The 23,588-nt window shown below is 39.1% G+C and overlaps 1 protein-coding gene across 1 annotated transcript in view; it reads left to right on the top strand.

The window, feature by feature from the left end:
* Positions 1 to 23,118, top strand: part of necab1 (N-terminal EF-hand calcium binding protein 1) — a gene marked incomplete at its 5' end in the record, with an annotated part of 30,071 nt that extends 6,953 nt beyond the window's left edge. Inside the window, 10 exons of the mRNA XM_079232030.1 lie at positions 2,702 to 2,727; positions 3,013 to 3,110; positions 8,304 to 8,440; positions 13,262 to 13,383; positions 15,135 to 15,211; positions 16,041 to 16,088; positions 19,842 to 19,954; positions 21,314 to 21,391; positions 21,996 to 22,087; positions 23,070 to 23,118. Coding sequence (XP_079088156.1) covers positions 2,702 to 2,727; positions 3,013 to 3,110; positions 8,304 to 8,440; positions 13,262 to 13,383; positions 15,135 to 15,211; positions 16,041 to 16,088; positions 19,842 to 19,954; positions 21,314 to 21,391; positions 21,996 to 22,087; positions 23,070 to 23,098 — 820 coding nt within the window. The 3' untranslated portion in view covers positions 23,099 to 23,118. The remainder of the gene's footprint in view (positions 1 to 2,701; positions 2,728 to 3,012; positions 3,111 to 8,303; positions 8,441 to 13,261; positions 13,384 to 15,134; positions 15,212 to 16,040; positions 16,089 to 19,841; positions 19,955 to 21,313; positions 21,392 to 21,995; positions 22,088 to 23,069) is intronic.
* Positions 23,119 to 23,588: the final 470 nt, after the last annotated feature.

Consider the following 23,588-nt stretch of genomic DNA (forward strand, 5'->3'; position numbering starts at 1 on the left):
TAATTATGTTTAAGTATAAATTTTTTGGGGTGGCTGTAGCTCATGGTGAAAGTGAGGTGCCCTTGAGCAAGACACTCAAGGGCTTGCATGAGTTTCTCCCAAAGTGCCTTATGGCAGCAAACTGCTCTTAAATTACTAAGGATGGGTTACATGCAGAGACCAATTTCCCTAAGGGGATTAATAAAGAATACTTTCTTAATTCTGACATTTACTTTTCCAAGACGGAGTGTCATACGCAGTCTCTTATTACAGCGGCCACTGTAGAGCGGACAGATTTTCTATTATTTCTCTCTTTGTCTGTTCGTCATTATAGCCTGATTTTCTTTTAAGTGAGTCTTGGGTGCATTTGTCCAATTGTATTTAATTAAAACATGTATAAAGGAGCCCAGTAGTAAGGCTGCCTCTGCTCTCATGCTCTGTCTGCAGACATGTAATTTGCAAGTGTGTTGTATTTACTTTACTATTTTATATTTTACACAGATAGCATCAGTTTTTTATTTTGCTGTGATATTCCAAATGTAGACAAAGCAGGTGGACTAGTGAAGTTCAGGATGTATTAACCAGATTAAGGTTCAAACCAGGAGCTAAATGGAAGGAAACAGATGTCAGGTTCCAGATGATAGAGGCTTGCCAGTAATGACACGAGGTACATGGCAACTTGTGTCTCGTGTAAATGAACCGGTGTATGTACTGAGGGACTGATTAAGGGGAATGAGTGAAGCAGGTGAGTGACAGGGTGGAAAGGTCAGGTGACTGCAAGGCTGATGAGGGGAAAGTGGGAACAGGTGAAGTTGAGCAGAAACATGAAACACACAAATCTATTTTCAACAAAATTGTATTAAAACTTTATATATTTTAAAACTGTATTCTAAATATTCTTGGGCCAGATGAACTGCCTGTTTATGTTATAATTTTTTCCAACCTGAGTCCACAGACATATATGTCAGTAACCCTACCTGTAAGTAAGAAAGATATTACATCTGCGCTAAACGAGGATATCACTTCCACCAAGATATCAGGCCTCGATGACATCAACATATCAAAAACAGAAGCTTTTATCCTCAATGTAACAACAGTCTCCAATCAAAAGTAAATATTTCAGTCTGCAGACTATCATTTAACTTTACTGTTGGAATTGAAAGTCAACTGAAAATTCTGGCATTCAATAAAGACTAAAACTGGTCAGCTGTTACTGTATCACATGTTCAACCCATGTGTTAAATATTTACCATTCATTTTACACTCAACTTTTCTTCTGAGCAGCTTTGAAGTAATGACAGTTATTTCACTGAAATGGCAGTTTTCTTTATGTGATCATTATTATATATGACATCTCCACACTCATAAACTATGTTGCAAACCCACCAAAATCTTAAAAACGAGAGTTACTGTATAGGGGTGCTGAGCTGCATCATTTTAATATAAATGTCCCTGTAATTCACCCTGGCATTTGTGGTTTCTAAGGAAACCAGGGGATCTCGACATTTAAATTAACTTATCCACTAATCAACTCTGAAAACAAATTGTTATGTATTTTAACGTTTTAACTGTTGCTTGAATTGTCTGCTTTTCTCCTTTGTGCAACATTTTGTCATGACCATGACAAATGTTATAATGTGTTATCCTCATCATGAGAGTATCATGATATCTTAGACACTAAGCTTTGTCAACAATGATGGAGATATGTATTTCATATATGTCAACACTAGAATTAGATTAACAAACAAATATTATTTGCATGTTCAGATATATCGTCTTCGTTGCAGCCACCATCACTGTGCTATCTGATGAAGCACAGAGAACTTCAATGGACTCTGTTTAACCAAAACAAACATGCGCCTCATTCTGTGTTCATTTCACAGATGGCAAAGTTGTTTAGAAGTAATTTGGAAGTCTCAAATCGAATCCTGTATTAATTAAAGAATAAGTCACTAAGCTCCGAGGGCTGCGTGACAGGCTGCCGAGGCTGCTCAGGTTGATGTTGCACACTGCACGATTATTCAATACTTCACATTAAAAAAAAACCTAATATTGCGTGTAGTTTGAAATGCACAGAGTTTAATTTGTACATGAATAATTTGTAGTTGCAGTCACCCATCAGGACTAGCATGCACAAAACTCCACTGTGGATGTTGCTCATCTTTTGTTACAATATGAAGTGCTTCACTTGTGCATGGCTCATTAGTAGATAACTAACCTCCAAACAGTCCAGTTTCAAGACACATAAATTAGACCTTTCAGTGAGTAACTCGGTTTAGTGTTTTAGTGGTCTTCCTCCTCCTGCCGTCCTCTGTGGCTCTTACAGGTTTCTCCTATTTGGACTGATTGATTGCTTCAGCATTTTCTCCCCTGTGAACGACAGCTACAGTTCATGTGGAAGATAATAGAAACCTGTAATTCCCCAACCTCCTTCATTGTAACAAGGAATAAAATGTACAATGACACATTTTCTACTTTAAAATGCTCTCTGCAAAATAAAGGGTCTCCTGTGAGGGATTCACTGTCTGGCAAAGCAACTAAATTATTAAACTATGACAACGATGTCATGACATATTTTATTTGTCATCGTACACTGATTCACGTAACCGTAGTCCAGCAAACGTTTTAGAGGTACAAGATTAATCTGGCACCTCCTTTAAACTTTTTTGAAATTATTATTATTTTCATTGAAATGTCTCTTTCTAATTTTGTTGTTTTGCAGCAATGTGGACACTGATGAACTCTGTGGTAAGTTGATCCTTCACCTACATGAGAACAACTTGTAATATTAGTAAAAACTAAAGCTGAACTGTTCCAGCTTTATCTTGCTTACGTCACAGTCAGCAGCACCGTAGACCCGGCATAAGGAAAGAACCATGTCAGATGTTGTCACATGTGCTGTGACCAAACCCCTACAGGCTATGTGTGACTGAGCTGTCACGCAGCGCTGCTGAAGAAAAACACCTACAGCCCTGTCCAAGTTGTTTAACTCACAAAATGTTTTCTCCTTTATGTTGTCGTTCTGCTGTGAAGAGTATTTCTCCCAGCACCTCTCTGAATATGAAAATGTTCTCGCTGCCTTAGAAGACCTGAATATGTCCATACTGAAGTCAATGGACAAAACAAAGAAGGTAAGATGAGAAAAATTAAATCATCATTTGAAATATAAACCTGCTTTTCTCAACAAAACACACTTGCTACAATACAATGTTAATATGGTATGTATGTAATCATATCTGTATTTATATCCCATTTAAATCTTCCGGGCTTTTCCATTCATCCCCATATGTTTAGCTGCTCAAATAAATATACAAAGTAAACGGTGCAAAAATAGAGGGTGAGTGTGTTTCCATCTGAAAAAGGGCTGTGACATTCGTGGCAAATTGTGTAAAAGAGAAATTGCAGGAGAAAAGTCTGCTAAATGGATGCTGTTTCTTTTTCTGTTCAGCAAATGATCTGCTCATATTCATATATTCATTTTAATTTACATGTGACACATTCATACAGAGACCCACACTTCCACACTGGCATCTCATGCAGAGCACATAATGATAATAATAAGAGATGTTTGATTTACTCACAGCATGTCCTTAACTCCACGTCTCCAATCTCTCCCAGCATGCTCCTCTGCTGCCCAACTGGCTTCGTTAGATCTCCCATCAGATTTCCATTACAGAGCCAAAAAGGACGAGCCAGAACTTATTCATGCTACTAATTAACCCCCAGAACAAAGCATGTTATGATTCTTTTTGTACATGTAGCCAACATAGACAAGGAATTAAATGGGTTTTGGCTGCATAACCAAACATATACTGCTTTTGATCATGCCTTGGATAAAGCTGCATGTCCTCTTGACCTTACGTAGAGCTGTGGCAGAAGCTGAGTACCTTTTAGACTATCGGTAAAGGGAAGAGGGATTACGGAGGAGACAAAGGAAAACAGATGGGGATGAAGGTAAAGGAGCAGAGATGGAAGAAGAAGGACAAGGATTTGGGGTTTGGTAAATGTTTGGACACTTATTGAACAGAGAAAACAAAGAGAAATAGCATCAAATAATTCATGATTTCACTAAATGCATATAAACAAACTTGACATAGTATAAAGTAAAGAACCAATTTTTATCCTTTGAATAACTTTTTCCACTCAAAGAGAAATGCATTTTTTCTTTAAATAGGTTTCGAAAAGGTTGGACCTGCAGAGCACATAAGTGAATTACATGTGTCTTCATTTCTGCAAAGGAAATGACACATTCAGACACTCCTGCAATACCTTTGAAATCTTAGACCTCAACTTGCGCTGACCTGTGACGAAGTGCTAAAATCTAATTGCACTCAAACTAATTTTCTGTTCTCCGGGAGAATAGCTGAGAGCAGGAAGTGAAACAGGAGAGAAAGAAGAGAAACAGCAGAGGCAGCGTGGATATCTGTTTAAAGATTGATTTGTCATTCGAAAAAAGAATATTCATTTTGCTGTGGACTTATGAAAGCCTCCAGCTCTCATGAGGTACACTGGAGAAATCAGTCTCACAAATCAAGTTTTTTTCCCATCAACACCTTGTACACTCTTGTTCCCTCAGATATAGTCTATTAAATGGATACTTGAGTTCAAATTAAATCAAATTACTGTGCTTGAATTGGACAGAATTGAGGAGTTATTGACCAAGGCAATATCTTTGAAATCCAATAACTACTGTGAACACTCTGATGTCCCCCTGGCGTTTCCTCTCTGGAGCCTACCCAATGGTTTTCCCATCTACAATGCCATACATTATTTGACCTCAAATGTGTCATACCTAGAGAAAAGGAACGTATGGCAACCTGTATATATCTGTTAACCAGTATTCTCTTAGGAGGGAGGAGAACAGATGCTGCATTAGTGAAGCTCAGCCGTCTCTGTCGTGAACTGTATATGTATTTGAGTGGGTGGTCTCTGGCTGAGGATGTGTGTGAGGGGGCTGGCTGCCTGTTTTGTGAGGTGTTCCTTTGTTTTTGCGTTGGAAAATAATTATTAGTGTGTATTTGTGCGAGCTTACGTATGCGCAAGCTAATGTGCTTGAGTGAGTGTGTGTGTGTGTGTGTGTGTGTGTGTGTGTGTGTGTGTGTGTGTGTGTGTGTGTGTGTGTGTGTGTCTTTGTGTCATCAAACATCCATGCACATGTGCGGGGGAGCTGGAACAAGATTGCACTCTGAATCAAAGCCAGGCATGTACTATGTGTATCTGTGCTGAGAAACTCAAGGTTTCATTTGCACAGATACTCCTGCCAACGTTATTTAAAGAAGTCCCGTACCAAACCTCCTCTAGCAGCCCAAGAAGTTGCTGTGAACTTCACAGTTTATTGGGTTTTTAATGATGAAGATAAAAAGAGACAATGTCTAGTGGATGGTAAAATGCACATATGCAATCTGTACAAGGAGTTGTTGGCAATTTCAAAATTAGCAAAGTAATGTATAGTATTTCCTAAATGGGTAATGACACATAACTAAATTAAAACACAGACAATACACAAAATAGTCATTATTTAGATATAAGCTAATGCTAATTGAATATAGGCAACACAACTGACCTGACATTCAAAATGCTGTTTAATGACTTTATGAAGTGAGCATTTTACACAGAATGTCCTAACTACAAATCACAAAAAAGTAAACAGACACTGCAAGTTAACTGAAAAAGAAAGTGTTGTGTTCTTGTTGTGTCTATTTGCAGGGTGAAGTTGAAACTAGCCTGTAATTTCTTAGAATGAAAGAAGGATTTTACACACAAACGTAATATTATTTTCATTAATATCTTGAGAAATTCACCCCCAAACTCTTGTTCTGGCACTTTAAAGGTAATCAGTAAGAAAGGCTTTCAATTTTCAATCAGCTTCTTTTTGACATTATTCGATGATGTTTTGCAATCAGGATTTCTAAAATACTGAAGTAAAGTCATTTTGCAATGGATGTGGTATGATTGCATGGCAAGGTGGAGGTTAAGTAGTCACAGCCCAGACTATAAGGCTCAAACAGTGTGATTTTTAGCAGCAGTGCGTCGCCTCCAACAAAGAACTAATTTGACCTTTTGTACAACTGAAAATGAAAGATCAATGAAAAGGAAAAAGGAATTGCGGACCTTAAGCTGTTTAAAATGACTGCAGATTGGTGAGGTGGACACACACACACACACACACACACACACACACACACACACACACACACACACACACAAAGGAACAGATCACAGGAGGTAATCTATGCTCAGATGGTAGACAGGAGACTGACCTTTACCAGTTTTGTCGTGACTCACTCTCACCGAGTGAATGTGCCTGTGTGTGCATGTGTGTGTGCATGTGTGTGTGTGCATGTGTGTGCTGATAGTCAGAATGTCAGGGGATCAAACAGTACTTATGACCAATAGCAATGCTGTGTTTTTAAATCAAACACAGCAGAAACCAAAGAGTTTTATTTAGTTATTTTTCTTCCTGTGAAAAACAGAGTTACGGTTGTTTATGCTCACATTTTAGGACTAGCTGTTCCATCTTTAATCTGATTTGATGATACGGGAAAAGTCTGAGTCTAATGATCTGCTATATATTTAGGAGAAGAGTTCAGCTCAACAGACTGTAATTAGGATGTGTGTGCAATTCCACAGTCTGATAAATGAATCCAGCTTTTAAAATCAAGACATCTTCTTTTATTCTTTTGAAAACACAATAATTACCAATCCCTGAAATATATCTTTCCGTCTCTCCCACTCTTTCTCTCTCTGTCTCACACACACACACACACACACACACACACACACACACACACACACACACACACACACACACACACAAAAAATCATTCTCTAATTTTCACGAACAATCATTGTTTGTCGAACAAAAAAAAAAGGGAGCTGGCTTGCAAATAGCAAACTCTGTTGATCCGAGCATCAATCGCTCTCCTCTGATTAGATCCAACACAGCACTCAGTCATCCTGCTCCGGTCCAAAGGATGCCTCTCCAAAATTACATTCAGTGAGATTTTTTTTCAATTTACTGAACAAACAAAACAAATAATAAAATATACCCTTGATTCACAAAATGACACATTATACCTTGACCAGAAATACTCTAAATTATTTCTCATATGTGATGAGGATTGAAGTCTGCATTTTTGATGTTATGTTAAAAATATTTTTCAACATAAACCATGCAAACATGTTATCTGCCAAAACATATGCAGATACCTGTTGCGCCGATCAGAAACATCAAAACAATGAGGCCAGGGCTATAGTTATGTTTTTTAACATGAAAATCACCAGAATGTATTCTGTCATTGAAACTCATTGAAATGTAGCTATTTAAAAACATACATTACTTCTGTCCTTAAATTATTAGTCAAATTTGAATCTTTTACAATATCATATAACTGCTGTGAAGTATTTTTAATGTAATGTAATACCTTTTGTGTGCTCAAATGATTACACTTTTTTTTTTCTTTCTATTTTCTATTATTTCTGACAGGGGCACTTAACCAATATCACATGACGATCAGTTCAGTCATCATGACTGATGCTATCATCAGGTTTATCTTAATTTAGCCCTGAGAATCATTGTTTTAAGGACTAAAGTCGGGCTATAGTTTTGTCCCGACTTTTCCTTTTCTAGCATATCTTTTGTAAGTCTCCCAACTTTATGAAAGTTCAATACTAAATCGCCTGGGTCACCCTTTAAGAGATCGAATGCCTGTTTCCATCTTGATAAATGCTCGATGGACGTTTGGGTCAGCAATGAAAATACATCCAGTTCCATGCTCAACAAATAATTTGTATTTAACAAATATATTAGAGACAAATAAAATGATATTCAGTGTGATTTAAATGTGGAAGTTGTACAGAAAAATGTATGATTCATTTAGGAATGAATGAATGAGTTATACGTTTGGAGTAACATTAATTAACACAACAGAAACTCACACTTCCTTCCTGTTTTACCTGTAAATATAATGTACTCATAAAAAGCTCCTCAACCTTCTTTAATATATATATACGTTGAGTTCTTATTGTATTCCCTAAATAGTTATGTTGTCTTCTTATCATCCATTTAAGATTGATCAAATACCAGTTAAGAGGCATGCTTTAGGAGATGTTGAGTGTAACATTGTTCTTCTTTCTCTTTTCTCTCTCCTGCAGCTGTTTTATGACATATTTTCTGATTGATTGATCTTTTAAGCATTGTTTAATTAGCAGAAGCAGTCTGGACATTGAGTGACTCCTGACTGGCATGTGAAACGTGTCGCTGCATTCTTTTTATCATGCCTCCCACTCTAAAACTCCTCCACCTCCTTCCTTGTGATCGACAGGATTATCAGGAGTCCACCCACCTGGAGCAGTTTGTGACCCGCTTCTTGCTGAAGGAGACAACCAATCAGCTACACTCACTTCAAAGCTCTCTGGAGTGTGCCATGGAAACCACAGCGGAGCAGACTCGCCAGGAGAAGTACGAACAAATCTTTCACACACATACAATTAGCCCTTAAAACATGGACAAATTATATTGTACAATGGCACCTATAATTACAGTTATCACATCTAGTGTGACAGTTTTGTCCAAACCACGCACACTAATTTGCATCCCACATTTTAGGTTTAAGTGATGCTTTCATCCAAGGTGCTGTGCAACAACGCAGGTTCCTACCCTGTATTTGTGAAGACCACCTGCTCTTCTCTGTAATCCAGCATTTATCTATAATCCTTTATTTATTTGATCACTCTGGAACCTTCCTATGGGAAATATATACATGCAGGGAAAAGATTAAAAAGGGATTGTTAAGACTTGAGAGAAATACAACATGGAGGCCAATAAAACACAACCAAATACAAGGAAAGGTGGTTTCAATGGCCGGAAATCCAAATTACGTTATTAAAGGATATTGGGGATAGCAGTAAATTACTGAAGGAGAAAACAAGAGAAGGACCTTTTCACATAAGCCCCTTTTACTCAGAGATTCTTCAATACTGCTGTGAAAAAAGACGCGCCGGCTTTGCTTTTTCCCACTGAACCAAAAGACAGTTTTAATGCTGCCTTAGGCGTGACATGTAACATAATCGTATGTGTGTGTGTGTGTGTGTGTGTGTGTGTGTCTGTGTGTGTGTGTGTGTGTGTGTGTCTGTGTGTGTGTGTGTGTGTGTGTGTGTGTGTGTGTGTGTGTGTGTGTGTGTGCATGGCATCGATTCTTCTCTGTTACTACCTTTGCTGCCGCCTCAATGGTCAGAACAGCTCTGTCACCCCATTCTGTGTTTATGCCTTTATTATAGAACAATGAGGCTGAAATATACATTTCAATGAATTCACCTAAAGCTGCAATATTGAATATTAAGAATTGGAGGAACTGACTTTTTATATGATCATTGTATAAAGGTGACATTCATAGTGATGAACGCACTCTAAATTATCAACAACTCTACTGTCCCACTCAACTCTACAGAGCGTGTGTGTGTGTGTGTGTGTGTGTGTGTGTGTGTGTGTGTGTGTGTGTGTGTGTGTGTGTGTGTGTGTGTGTGTAGGTTCATGCAGTACTCGATCAGTCTGCGTCCTCATTCAGAATTTAGTCCTGCTCGGTTTATTAGTGACGATGACTCACCAGTGTAGTACACCAGGTTTCATATACGTTTATGGTTCATGCTATTTAAAGGACAGGTGATGACGTACCGTCTTTTCGCGTCTCCTCACCTGTCTGTGTTCACAACAACCGAGCAGTGATTTGCTGCCAATTTCGTCCAGTTTGACGTGTTTATGCTTGAGTTCAGTTTGAAATGATCAATGTGTTCCTTTTCTGCCCATGTTTAAACGAATTCTCAGAGGGCAGAACATGATGTACTTTGAGACTCCCACCGACTCTTCCCCTTTTTCTTGTCCTCTCCTCGCCTCCTCTAAATGTTTCCTACTCTCTATCTCCCTCTCATGTCCAAGTGTGTCTGCCCCTTGCTCCCAGAGCTTCTTCTCCTCCAGCATCCGTCTCTGAATTGCCACACTTCAATAATTCCCCTGTGCATCTGAGTGCTATCACGCTGTTCTTCCAACATCTAGAGAACTTGGTTGTTTCTCTGGTGGCTTAAAATTGGTTTCTGTGGTCATTTTTTTGACGTGTGAAGAGGTGAACTGGAGCTCATACTTATGCTTAAGCTTTGTATTCATAAGTTGTACTGTTTCTTTCCTCTTGGTGATTTGTTGTTATTTGCCCAATATATAACCTTTTTTTAATTGTTTTATTCATCATTCATCTGCATAATCATTTCATTATTTTAGTAAATCATATACTGGCTTTAAAAAAGAAAAGGTGAAACATGGACAAAAAGGTCCTGGATCTCTAATTCTGGCCACATAGTTTGCTCTTAACCTCCTCTTCCTCCTTCTTTGTTGACATACAGGAAGGAACATGAAGAGTCAAAGGCTGCTGATCTTTACTGGATTACTGATCTCAGATGTGTTTTAGAAATTAAAGTATTACAGCATGACTCACTGGAAGACCTGCTGCATGCATCAAGCATACACACACATTTCACTCGTGGGTTAATTATGCATTCTGCATTTATCCCAGATGTAGGAGGGGGCATTTAAAATCTATTATAAGTGGTGTCATATGAAGCAACCATGTATTCTCGACCAAAAGAGATCATTCTAAATAAGATCAGAATCGTTTAATTGCCAAGCACGTTGCACATACCAGGATTTTGACGCAGTGAAAGGTGCATGACAATAAGCATAGACATAGAATAAATACAAATAATTATAACAATAAACTGCAATAATAAAAACATAATGTAAAGATAAATATGGTAAACAACAAACAGATAACAGGACTCTTAAATAAGTATATATTATAATATAAAAGTGGCATGTGTATTTTAATAAAGAAGAGAAAAGATGTGCAAGGTCTAATTGTCCTGTGGATGTAAGAGGCTGAGTCAGTTGGGGTCCCATGCTTTGTCGACTGCAGCTGGAAAGAAACTGTTCTTGTTGTAACGGTTACTAGTACCGGGGTACAGGAACCCAAAAGCACAACACAGAGACAGATAGACCATGACAGTTCGGTTTACTCAAGTTCAGTCAGGGTCAAGACCGGGAGATCAGTCATAAAGGCAAACAAATCCAAAAGGGGCAGGCAGAGAATCCGTAGTCGAGAACAGGCAGATATGGGATAGTAATCAGGAAAATGGTGAGGGACTGATGAGGGGATGTGCTGCAGGTGAGATGGATGTTGGAGAACCAGGTGAAGAGAATGAGAGCTGATGCTGTGGGTGGATCTGAAATGACAGGAGAGTTTAGTAAACAGGTAGGTGGGATGCAAACAAGCTAAGATGTGGTGGAATGTGTGACATTTGTGGGCTGAGGTTTTCCTCCTGCCAGAGGGAAGGGAACCCAACAGTTTGTGTTGAAGATGTCTGTGAACACCGGAGACAGCTGATCAGCACAATGCTTCAGGGAGGGGAGAGACAGAGTCTGGGCCGGCCGCTTTGTGGGGGTTCTGACCTTTGAACAGCCTGTTGACGTCTCTCACCAGGACAGAGTCCTCATTGTGGTGATGACTGTGATTTTAGTATATTAGAAAACACAAATCTACCCATATATTATAGTTATAATAGTTACTCTGTATGAGATTTACTGTTTAGTTAAAGCTAAGAAGCCAAGTTCTGAATAAAGACAAAAAGTTTAACATTCAGAGAGTTAGATGAGAAGATTCATACCACTCTCAATGTCTGTACACTAGACATGAATCTACAGCTAGGCGCTCATTAGTGGAGCTTCGGCCACAGCTAAATCAAAAATGTTGTAAATATATTGAAAGAAATGGCAAATACCTAAAACATGAATTATTAAACAGTTTAAGCTAAAATTGCACAAACATATCAGTGTCAAGTCTGAAGAATGTTGGAGAGCTTTGCTTAAACAAAAAGATTATCACAAAGCACACTACAGCACACATATATAAACATGAGAATGTGCTTTCACCTGCGCACACACACACACGCACACACACACACACACACACACACACACACACACACACACACACACACACACACACACACACACACACACACACACACACACACACCCTGAGGTCTTCTCAAAATATGGGACCAAACAACTCGACAGCTCAAAGATAAACCCTAGGTGATGTCACTATGCGGCTGCATGTACTTTGTCACTGGCATTAGCATCACTGACAGACCAACACAACATACAAATATAATGTAAACCTGGACAACTTCAAGCCTGAGCTGAGGCATTTATTCATGAGACATGTGTGCTTCGGTCACCTGGTGCCAGACACCACAGATGAATAAGGTACAAATATTTAACGAATATTTTTACCACCATGAAACTTCCAGTTGATAACTTACATTTGGGAAAATATTTCATAAAATAAGTTTCAATATGCGTATCTAATCTGTGCTAATTGAAATGCCCTCAACATGAATCTGAACATTGTATAAAGCTGCCGGTTCAAATTATGGTTTCATTTTTTTGATATAAAAAGGTTTTTACAGAATTAATTTTGAATATCTCTTTGTATCTTCATACATTTGAAAATACTGTCAACAGCCATAAAACAATTTTGCCATCTTTTTAGTAATGTATTGTTCCATAAATCAGGCCATGAATGATATATGAACAAACCCATCTGTGAAACCTTCAGAGTATAGATAGGATTGAAACGGGAAAGTTTGGTGTATGTATGTAAGTGATATGGAAATAACTCAGAGAAAGAGTCTGAGAAAAAACTAATTTAGAGGAAATGGCTTTTAAAGATATGTGTTCACATTCTGTAAGACACTACAGGTGAATAGGGAACTAAGTATTACAAGTTGTATGCAATGTTATGGTTAAATATGCAAATTAGATATTATCTATTGCTAACTTTTGGTGAATTTAGGAGGAATCTATACACGCAAAATGACAAAGTAGTCAAATAAATACCTAAATGCGTAATTTGGATGTTTTGTTTTCACTAACTATCGAAAAACGATGTTTTCACTTGGGGTGCTTCCTCCTAAATGATATTACAAAAATTAAAGAAAATTAGTTGTCCCTAAAATTGCACTTCCTATTCATTTTTGAGAGTCAGCAAAGCACAAATCCAAGTCAAACATTTTGTGGCACCCATCTGTCATGTGGTGTGTGAAGTGCAGCTCAAAAAACACAGAGCAAAAGTTAATTTAATGTCAGTTACAAAGGCTTTTAACTGTAATGCAATCTTAACAATGTTCAAAGAAAATATGCAGAAATATTGATCTCTCCCTGTTGTGATGTCAGACAGGGCCCGCTGAAGCCAGAGGTGTTGTCCATCCAGTGGTCGGGTCGTCGCTCCAATCGCAGGCTTCAGAGGAACAGCAGCCTCTCTCCTAACAACCCTCTCCTCAGTCTCGTCAATTCAGGTGGGTTTATATGTTCTGCAGTCTAATGCTGCACGAGTCGTACAAATAATCAGAGCGTTCTGTCTTTCATACTGCAGTGCTACACTTGATTTATGTTGTCTTGAAGCTGCCAGCAGCATGAAGCTGTTTGACCAGAGTCACAGTGTCTCCACAGGAAGCAGGGCCGAGCACAGAGGGAGAGCAGGGAGGTCGAGTATGTGTGAGAGAGAAGCTGAAGCGAGAGGCGGAGAGAGATTGAAGTGGACAGTTGTGTTCTCATGTGGTCCCGGGTGTCCAAAGGCACTTGAAGGCTTTAGGTCAGAGGATCTCAATCTCAAATCACCATGTGACGACCCGTTCACACAACATAATCACTGAACACAAAAAGCTCCAGTCATAATATACATACATACTAGCAGCTGCAGGGTAGAGTTAGATATCTGTCGAGCGCTCCCTGGTTTGTGATGCACAAGTGCACCACCAGCCTGCAGTGTGTTGATGCATGTTTGAGTTGTGATGCGTCTCTCTCATGCAGAGCTGCTCACAGTGGACAGGATATGTCTTCAATAGTGGGCAGTGAGAGACGCAATAAACCTGAATGAATACAATCATTACCAAACAGTCCTGTACTCCCAATTGTCCCCATTGACTCTTCACAATTGTCACAATGTCAGTTTCACTAAGGATTATTGTGAAAAAAAATCACAATTGCAATTTCTATTGAATAGAATTATGCATTTTGTCTCTTTTTTGGGAAAGGAGTTACACTCAAAATACAAGCGTAGGGATGGAGAGTCTGTAACAAGAGGCGCTGGATTATTTACACAATATTGTCCTAAGTGTAAAATCAAGATGATATAAATAATTCACGTTTAAATATCAGTTATTGTAAATATATCAGGACATCCCTATACTCCCAGTGCAAACGGAGTAAAACTATTTTACATTTTATAGGATTATGACTTTTCATGATGAGAGAAATGTTATATAATATGTAATGTTTGTTTTGCCGAATATGCTACATGTATTACATGCATATTATTAATGTGTCTTGTTTTGTATTTTACTGCTGTATTTTTGTAAAGACAAATGTCTTATTCTTCTTATTCAACGCTATTGTTATTGCACAGAGTAAAAGTACAAAGGCAACTAAATGCAGTTTCAGCATCTGACCAGAAGTGCAAAAAGAAGCAGTAAAAGTGCAGTGCAATGTGCTAGATAAATAACAGTTATTTTTAAGGCTCTAAATCCCAAATTTGGGGCCTTAAAAATAAACTTGACTTCCACTGTGGTTAAGTTGTATTGTTTTATATATTTTTTAACTATTGTTTGAAGTCATTACTATAATATACAATACACATTTCATTATATATAATTACAATTATTAAAACAAAAGCTAAATGAGAGGAAAACATAACTTTATAATAAGATTCATTCCTTACTTGTCGTTGTATGTAACATACATACATAACATTTTTATTAAACCTCCATTATGTCATCAGCAATGGTTGCTGGGAGACTTGCGCTGAAGCTGCAGAGCCTCTATAAACTTTGAGTACGCGGGTCAAAGCATTTCTATCGATTGTGCGCTGCATTACATGAAAGGACACCATGAAATGTCTTCTGGGACACCGTCACCTTTTGAGAGGTATCCGGGTCACACAATCAATGGAGGAAAATGTGTTTAAAATACAGCCGATGTATAGCAGCACCTTTCATCCCTTCACCTTTCTTCTTCACTCTTTCCGTCTGAACCCGATCTGTGTCTCTAGGTTTTTACGAAGAAGACAGCCAGTGGATGATTCAGGTCAACCGACTGCAGAGGCTCATTGACCGGCTCGAAAAGAAGGTCATTTCCTTTTTTTCAACCTCTTCCAAACAATCCGCTCCTTCCTGCCTCCTCCTTCTTTTTCTTCTTCTTCTTCTTCTTCTTCTTCTTCTTCTTCTTCTTCTTCTTCTTCTTCTTCTTCTTCTTCTTCTTCTTTGCTCTTGTTATTTCTATCTTCATCTGTTCCCTGTCTCCATCCCGGCCATCTGGTCTTTACGTCACTCTTAGATTAACCACAAATTATGGCAAATGGGTTTATAACGATATAAACAAATTATCTCAACCCAACAACACCCTCCCACAGAAACTCATGAAATCTGAGAAGTTTTGTCTATTTTATTTCCATTTTGGATCCTTTATGGGTCTCTTCAAGGGACTCAAATATAATCTGAGGGGCCGTGAGATGGTTACTGGTTATGGTTACTTTCTACCTCAGCAGAGAATGAAGTCGCTCTCCCTCTGTGTGTGTTATCCGAGCTTCTCCTTGCTTTGTTGTTATAGCCGGCTGGCCGTGCATGCTTTTAATGCATGTGCATATATTCTCATAGCACCCTCCAGTTCCCCTTCATGTGAACACTGCCATCTCAGTCAGCACGCTGGCCGTAGTTTATACTGTTAGTGCTTTTAGCTCCATTAGCTGTGACCCGCCGACTCAGACGTCGCCATGTTGAGAGTCGTTGAGAGGCATTCAAAATGCTCCCAGTCTCGTATTATGAGGGCTCACCAGTCGAGACGGTGTCCAGTTATTACAGGAGATGGTGCAATATGTGCACATTCAGAAGTATTTGCTGTTGAATTAGCAAAATGTATCACTATCATCATACGACATCCCTGTGTATTTGTTCTGCAGGAGATCCGGCTGGAGCCTGTTGAAGAGGAGGTCTTGGAGAGCAAATCGGTGCGTTTTTTCTGACTTAAATCTACTTTTCTACTGTTTATGATCACTCTGTGTCTCCCTGTTCTCACTTGGGGAATTTAACTGAAAGAGAGGCCACACTGAAAATATCACTGAGCGGTTGTCGTAGCAACAGCAAGGCTGCAACTTGACAGAATCATATTCCCTTCTTCCTCTGCACCGACTGCGTTTATCTTTAATCTTTGTGTTTAAAGGCTCAGTATCAGACTGAGAGGTATGTGGACGTGTGAGAAAAAGAGTGTGTATACCAATGTGTGTTCTCAAATATATATATATAACACATTATATATATAATATATATAGTAACACTCTATTAACAGGGAATTTGTTTCGGCCTCTCTTGCGTGTTAACCTTCTGGAAAATGTCTCCTTGTGCTTATATGCTTGCAGCGCTCAGGTGTTTGTGTGCATGTTATCATTGCCTGTTTAACTTCAGCATTAACATGCCAAAGCAAAGGGAGGCTGTTACTGCCCGAGCTTCATGCCACTCATTTCACGGCTGAAAGACCAAAACAAACACTATCAGACACATGAAGACATGAAGAACATGTATAGGATTACATCATTTGTTACCAGAATAGGGAACCCAAACCCAAATATTACTAGTATTATTTTGGAAAAGGACCCTTGACTTTGTGACAATGGAAGATGGACACATTTATTTTAAAGGAAGTTTAGGCTACTGTTTCATCGGACAAGCCACATGTTTTTTTTGGACATTTCAAATGAGAAAAATTCACATGATATGGACAAAAATATAGGGTTGGACCCAAATTCAGAAAAGGATGCGAAGGCAGCGGGAGTAATGTGATTATTTAATAAAGAAAAAGGGCTTGAAGCCAAATGTCCAGAGGCATGCAGGAAACAAACAGCTAATCCATAAGATTGATAACAAGAAATAAACTCAAAACACGAGGAGGAAACTATCCCCAGGAAAAAACTGGTGAAACACTCTTAGTATCGACAAAGAACTGACAATGAAACCAAACTAAATACAGAAGGAGAGCAGGGTGATTACAAACAGGAGGAACACATCAAGGCAGAGCTGACAATCACAAAGCTGGAAACACACAAAAGCCCGACGTAAAACGAGACAAACTAAAACAGTCTGCAGGTTTAGTTTGTTGACCGAAACAGATTTGTGTGACAGATTGTACTGATGAGAGATATTTTATTAAACATCTACCCTCAGATTACATTTTAAAACAAAGAGTTTTATGAATGGATCTTATTCTTAAATGAGTCCTCCCAAATGAATAAACACTGACCCATTGCGCAACATATTTCATGTGTAAAAATCACCTTTTCAGCTGCTGCATCTTCTTATACAAAAGCAGAAGCTGCAATTAACAAATATTTTCTTTATTGATGAATCTTCCAATTTCTGGATTAATCTTTTAATTATTTTGTGGGCACCAAGGAAAGAGTCCGTAACAGCAGGTCATGGCATACTACAACACCTCATCAGAAGAAAGTCCATCAAAATATGAAGAAGAGGTCTCCAGCAAGCATAAAACCTATCAAAGCACAATCTAAGAGTGAATTTAATTTTCTCCAATTTAAGGAGGAACAGGATATCATGTAACCATGCTTTGATGGACGGGGGTTGTGAAGATTTCCATAAGAGAAGGATCTTCCTACGTGCAATTAAAGAGGCAAAAGCAATAATATTGTCCTGAGTCGCTGAGGTGGCAAGGCTGTCAGGAGATCTACCAAAAATAGCTATGTGTGGGGATGGATTAACGGTAATACCTAAAATGTCAGAAATGGATTTAAAAAAGGACTGCCAATAATTATCTAATTTGGAACAGGACCAAAACATGTGAGTCAGGTTACAAGGAGTCTGGGAGCATCTACTACAGGCTTCATCCATTGACTCAGGATACATTTTAAAGAGTCTATGTTTGCTGTAATGTAGACGGTGGAGCACTTTAAACTGTATGAGAGACAGCCTAGCACAGCCAGAAGAGGAATTAACAAATTTTCCAGAAATTCTCAGAAAAGTTTGTTTGTAATTCAACTTCCCAGTCTGCTTTAATCTTATTTACCGCAGACTCCTTAGTTGTGAGCAGGAGGTTATAAAGGAAGGAAACCTGACCTTTGGGCAGCAGTCTCACCTCAAGGTAGCCGGTTCGATCCCCAGTCCCCCCATAGCTCACATGTCGAAGTGTCCCTGAGCAAGACACCCAACCCCCAACTGCTCCCCGGGCGCCTCACAGGGCTGCCCACTGCTCCCTATCCAGGGATGGGCCAAATGCAGAGAACAATTTCCCCAAGGAGATTAATAAAGGATACTTTCTTCTTCTTCTTCTTTCTTGAGTGCCAGGTCTATGCCACTGAGGCTCGGAGCTTGAGGGAATGTTGGCGAGTGGGTCCTAGCAAAATCGCGAAGTTGAAGATATCGGAAAAAGTCGGAGGTATTTAGATTGAATGTAGAACACAACTGGTCGAAACTGGCAAAAACGTCATTAATGTATAGATCACCCAAACAACGAAGTCCATTCCTCTCCAATGGTGTAAATCGTGGATCATTCTTAGCTGGTATAAAAATATGATTATTACAGATGGGTGTTGCTTTAGGGAGGGAAAGTGTTTTCTAATTTGCGACCATATTTTAAGTGTGTGTATTACCACAGTATTAGATGTGAATCTAGAGGGAGAAAGACGGAGAATATCACACACTAGTGATGGGAGAGACGAGGAGGAGGGGTCACACACTTACAGAAGGAGATCATCAGTGTAAAGTGAAACACGATGTTCAACCCCTCCCCTTTTGATCCCTTTAAACCCTCTGGCTGACTTTAAAGCAGCTGATAATTGCTCAATAACACCTGCACCCTTTTTAAAATCACAATTCTGTATCACAATATGTATACCAGAAGTATCATAGCACCGCAGCACAAATGAAACCATGCATATGAATATTACATGTAACTGTCATGTCTCATCATGCACACGTCTCAGCAATGTGTGAATTAATAAATATGTAATTGGTTTGTGTCACTGGGAATAAATGTGCTGCTGAGAGTAGGACTATGTGACTCTGTTGGTGTGTGTGCATGTGTCCCCTGTGTGGGTGTGTGTGTGTGTGTGTGTGTGTGCGTGTGTGTGTGTGTGTGTGTGATTGTGTGTATGTGAGAGTCTGTGTTCCTCCCAAATTAGCCACTGAGAGAAAATCTCGAGGCGTTTATCAGTCACACAGAGACACATAATTAACACACACACACTCACACCACATGCCGGCGGGCAGTCCATTCACTTCCTGTTCCCATCAGCCACTCTGTCTCTGTCAACAAGGCTTCATCTGCCACGGGAAAGGATCAGCGAGATTTATATTGTCATGATTATAGCAGGTTTTCCTGGTTCTCGTTCCTTGCTGTTCATGCCTTTGTTCAACAAGATTCAGATGCTTGAATTTTTTTATTTTTCAAAGTGTAAGAAAAGAGAGTAAATGAGGGAGCAGGTGTACAACCCCGCCAGAAGGTCTCTGAACGTCCCACAGCGCTGTCATCCTCTCTCTCTCTCCACCAGAAGCAAATCCTGACCTTCTGACCCTGCGCGACCTCACGTGTGTGTGTGTGTGTGTGCGTGCGTGTGTGTGTGTGTGTGTGTGTGTGTGCATATGTGTGTGTGTGTGTGTGTGTGTGTGTGTGCGTGTGCGTGTGCGTGTGTGTGTGCGTGTGTGTGTGCGTGTGCGTGTGCGTGTGTGTGTGCGTGTGCGTGGTGTCTTCACAGCACATCCTGATAGTCCAGAGGCAGCTCTCAGTGCTGGAGGAGGAGCTGGAGGAGTTTCGTTTGGCTCTCAGACAGTACACGGAGTCTGCCTGCGCCCAGACTGGATGTCTACAGTCAGTTTACATTCACTTTGTATCTGGATTTACTCCATATATTTGTGCAAAAGGTTATATAAAGAACAGTGCGGAAATAAATGACACATTCAAAAGAAAAAGTAAAAACCAGTCCGCAAAGAGCAGGAAACGTGACATGTACATTTAGTTGGTTTATTATCTGCACACACTCGACTGCACACATCTATCACATGTTCATCCTGTCATTGCTTCTTCCTTTTTTCACTGTTAAAACATTAATAATTTTTGGAGTATCTAATGATAGATGTTGTACAGATTGTAAAGTCTTCAGAGGCACATTTGTGAATTTAGAGTACAATATAATTGACTTGAATTTACTAGCTTAAAGTTTTAAAGTGTAAAAGATGATTCTAATGAAGTAATGAGACTATGAGTAAGATATTCACTTTTGTTCTCAACCTGGACATGTTCATTGAATATATATTATATGCCTTCACATGGATATGAAACAAATTGCATCCATTCAGTGGCGCTTTGAATAATGGTGATTTTGTCACAAATACTGATCCTAAGGTCAGGAGTGAACTTATTCAAACTTATTAAATATCTTGCATGCTCAGTCCACACATTCATTTTGTGGATGTTTAATGAAATTCAAATAGAGATGTTCAGTTGTCAGATGTATGTGAGAATTATTGTTGTTCTTCAGTATTATTTCCTTTTATTTTATTTCTGGAAACAAAGATAGAAGGCATGTCCCCTAAATACCAAGATGTCTGTAATCTTTAAGGAATTGATTCCCTCACAGAAATAACACATACCTTTTGAGTTTTCTCTATCTGAAGCGTGATTTACAGGATTATGGCGTTTTTATCCTTTGACTCAAATCTGCATTGAATTACATCATCCCCTCTGATGCCGAGTTCTCATATGAATTACATCCAGGATATAGAGTGCAGGCTCTCTTAATGGTTCATTTCTGTCAAATTTTCACTGAGAAATCTTAATGAGATCATAAGCAACATTGAATTAATCATGAAGCTTTAAAATAGAAACATCAAGGAAATGGCTGTGATTTTCTTTTTCTCCATTTCAAACATTAGAAAAACACTCACATGAACTGGCACTTTGGTTTCAGAGCAAATCCAGCAGCCCAGAAGATATGCTTTGTCACAGCCATTTCTCTAAATTCTAATGAGATGAAAACCTCTGGCACAACACTATAGTTATAATTTGAGGATGAAGACACAGAAAGTATTATTTGATAGATTCACGTTGCCTGCCTCCTGTCAGAGAGTGGAAAACAATGCAGACAGACAGGCTGTCCTGAGGGACACAATGTAGCACACTAATTAGTGATTGCATGACTTGTGATCTCTCCTCTTTTGCGTTTGGCAGCATCGCAGTGCAGCGACTGGCAAATGAATCACGCTTCATTCTCTATGAATTCTGGGAGCATAACAACGTGTGGAAGAAGTAAGTATTTTGCCGCACCATATGCATCATGACTAATGCACCGTGGCTTCATCAAATAAACCCCAAATGATGTTCTTTGCTCAGTTTGAACTCCCTGAGAGAAGGTCTGCTTCACTCTTTTTTGTATACATCTTTCATCCCTGTTGCTTCTTTATATATTTTATCTTTTATCTTGTGTGTTTATTTGTATCTTCAAGTTGTACGGCGCTACTATGACAAGAAATTTCCCCTTGGAGATTAATAAAGTATATATCTATTTTAGTAGGACAATGTTTGTGACTACAGTACATATTGTTTTAATCCAAAATAAGGTCCCATGTTAGTCAAATAGAAAGGGTGGGACTTTGCCTCTATAATTCTCTCTATTGAAGTTATCCCAACATACAAGGAGATGCAGAATCCTGCACAGAATACCCCCATAACACATTTAAAATATCAAATAGCATAAAATATACAATATAAACGTAAACATAGACATGGAATTAGTATGTTGATACAGCTCATTGGAAATGTTTTATATTTGTACACATTAAGGTCACTAGTTTACAAAACTAGCATGCCGAAGGTGTCTATATTTTACTCTTGTGAATCTTCCTGTGCACAGTCACCTGCAGACCAACTACAGTAAGACCTTCCAGAGGGGGAACGTGGACTTCCTGGAAACTCCTGAGAGCATAACCACCATGCTGGTTCCTGGTAAGACCCTTCATGAGAGCTCCAGCTGGTTCTCCACTCACATCACACTCAGACCTATCACACCCAATAAGATCAAGATAACGTTCACCTGACTGATCTTAGACTTCTAAAAGGTAAAGTACGTCTATCATCAATCAGGAAGATGACCCTCAAACCCTCAGAACTTAAGTTTAAATTCTAGTCACGATGCCAAAGTTTTCAAAGATACCAAGAAGTCGTGCTGTGAGATCTTTGATTAGAGTATTTCACCTTGTAACTGTGATAAAGAATGTATGATGTCGATACATATTGAGCTTGATGGTTCATTCTCAACTTTGGAAACAGTTTGCCCACAAAAATAATTTTAAAAAGTTTTAACTTACTCAACTACTGAAGCTTTCAATCACACCTCATGGCCTTCCTCGGAATAAGAATGATAAGTTATCATGGAAAATAATTAATATATATCCAACCTAATAATTATGATATTTAATTAAATAATAAAACGATCGACATGGCAATCACTCCAGAGGAAGGCCATGAGCTGTGGTTGAAAGCTATAAAGACAAGTAAGGATCTTGTATTTTGGTTGTTTTACTCTTTTTGTTTGATTGTTTGTTATGTTTTGTTTATATTTTTGAGTCGTTATTGCATCTAGCTTTGAAGCTAATTATGTAAAAGGTAATTTAACAGTCACATGGTCAGCTCATGTTAAACTGTCACTCATTTTCATTCATAATAAGTCGGCTTTTGTCCAAATGTTGATTTTGTGTGCAAAAAAATGTTTTTTCCAGCAAACCAGCAATTTTCTTTGTGTTATTTCACAAAGCATCACCACCCGCTTCACGTAACCAGCCACAAGCAGCGCTGAGCGCAATGCTGAATACATTTGTCACTGATTACATGGACACACACATGTACAAAATGCACACAGCCACAGAGGAGAGAGTGCTCCGTCATTTTTTAGGGTCACTTAATTTCTTCCTCTGCGTCTCCTCCACAGCTTCTTGGTGGGTCCTCAACAACAACTGAAAGTGTACGAGCACCCTTCACAGATCGTCACTGATGGATGCCGAGAGCTACCTGTCAACACATCAGGAAGTCCATAGCAGCACACACACACGCGCACACAACTCAACACAACACAACACACACAACTCATGAAGTCATGGTGATTAGTATTTAAGACCTCCATGTCCCTTCATAGTTATAGGTGGTAGTCTGAAATAGTCCACACGTATGTGTTTGTTTACACTCCTAGACGATGCTCTGACATCCTAAAAGCAATGACCTCATCAGACGGAGACCCATCTGATGATCTGACATCATCACGGTGTTTGAAGTGACATCATCTGCAGCCCGGAGAAGATCATGAGAGCTGAAGCGAGCTGTGTGTGTGTGTTTTTGTGTTTAAGAGAGAGAGAGGGAGAGGGAGAGAGAGAGAGGGAGAGGGAGAGAGAGAGAGAGGGAGAGGGAGAGGGAGGGGAGGAGAAGGGAGAGGGAGAGGGAGAGGGAGAGAGAG

This window comes from Taurulus bubalis (assembly GCF_910589615.1).
Source record: "Taurulus bubalis genome assembly, chromosome: 16".
Classification (NCBI taxonomy): Eukaryota; Metazoa; Chordata; class Actinopteri; order Perciformes; family Cottidae; genus Taurulus; species Taurulus bubalis.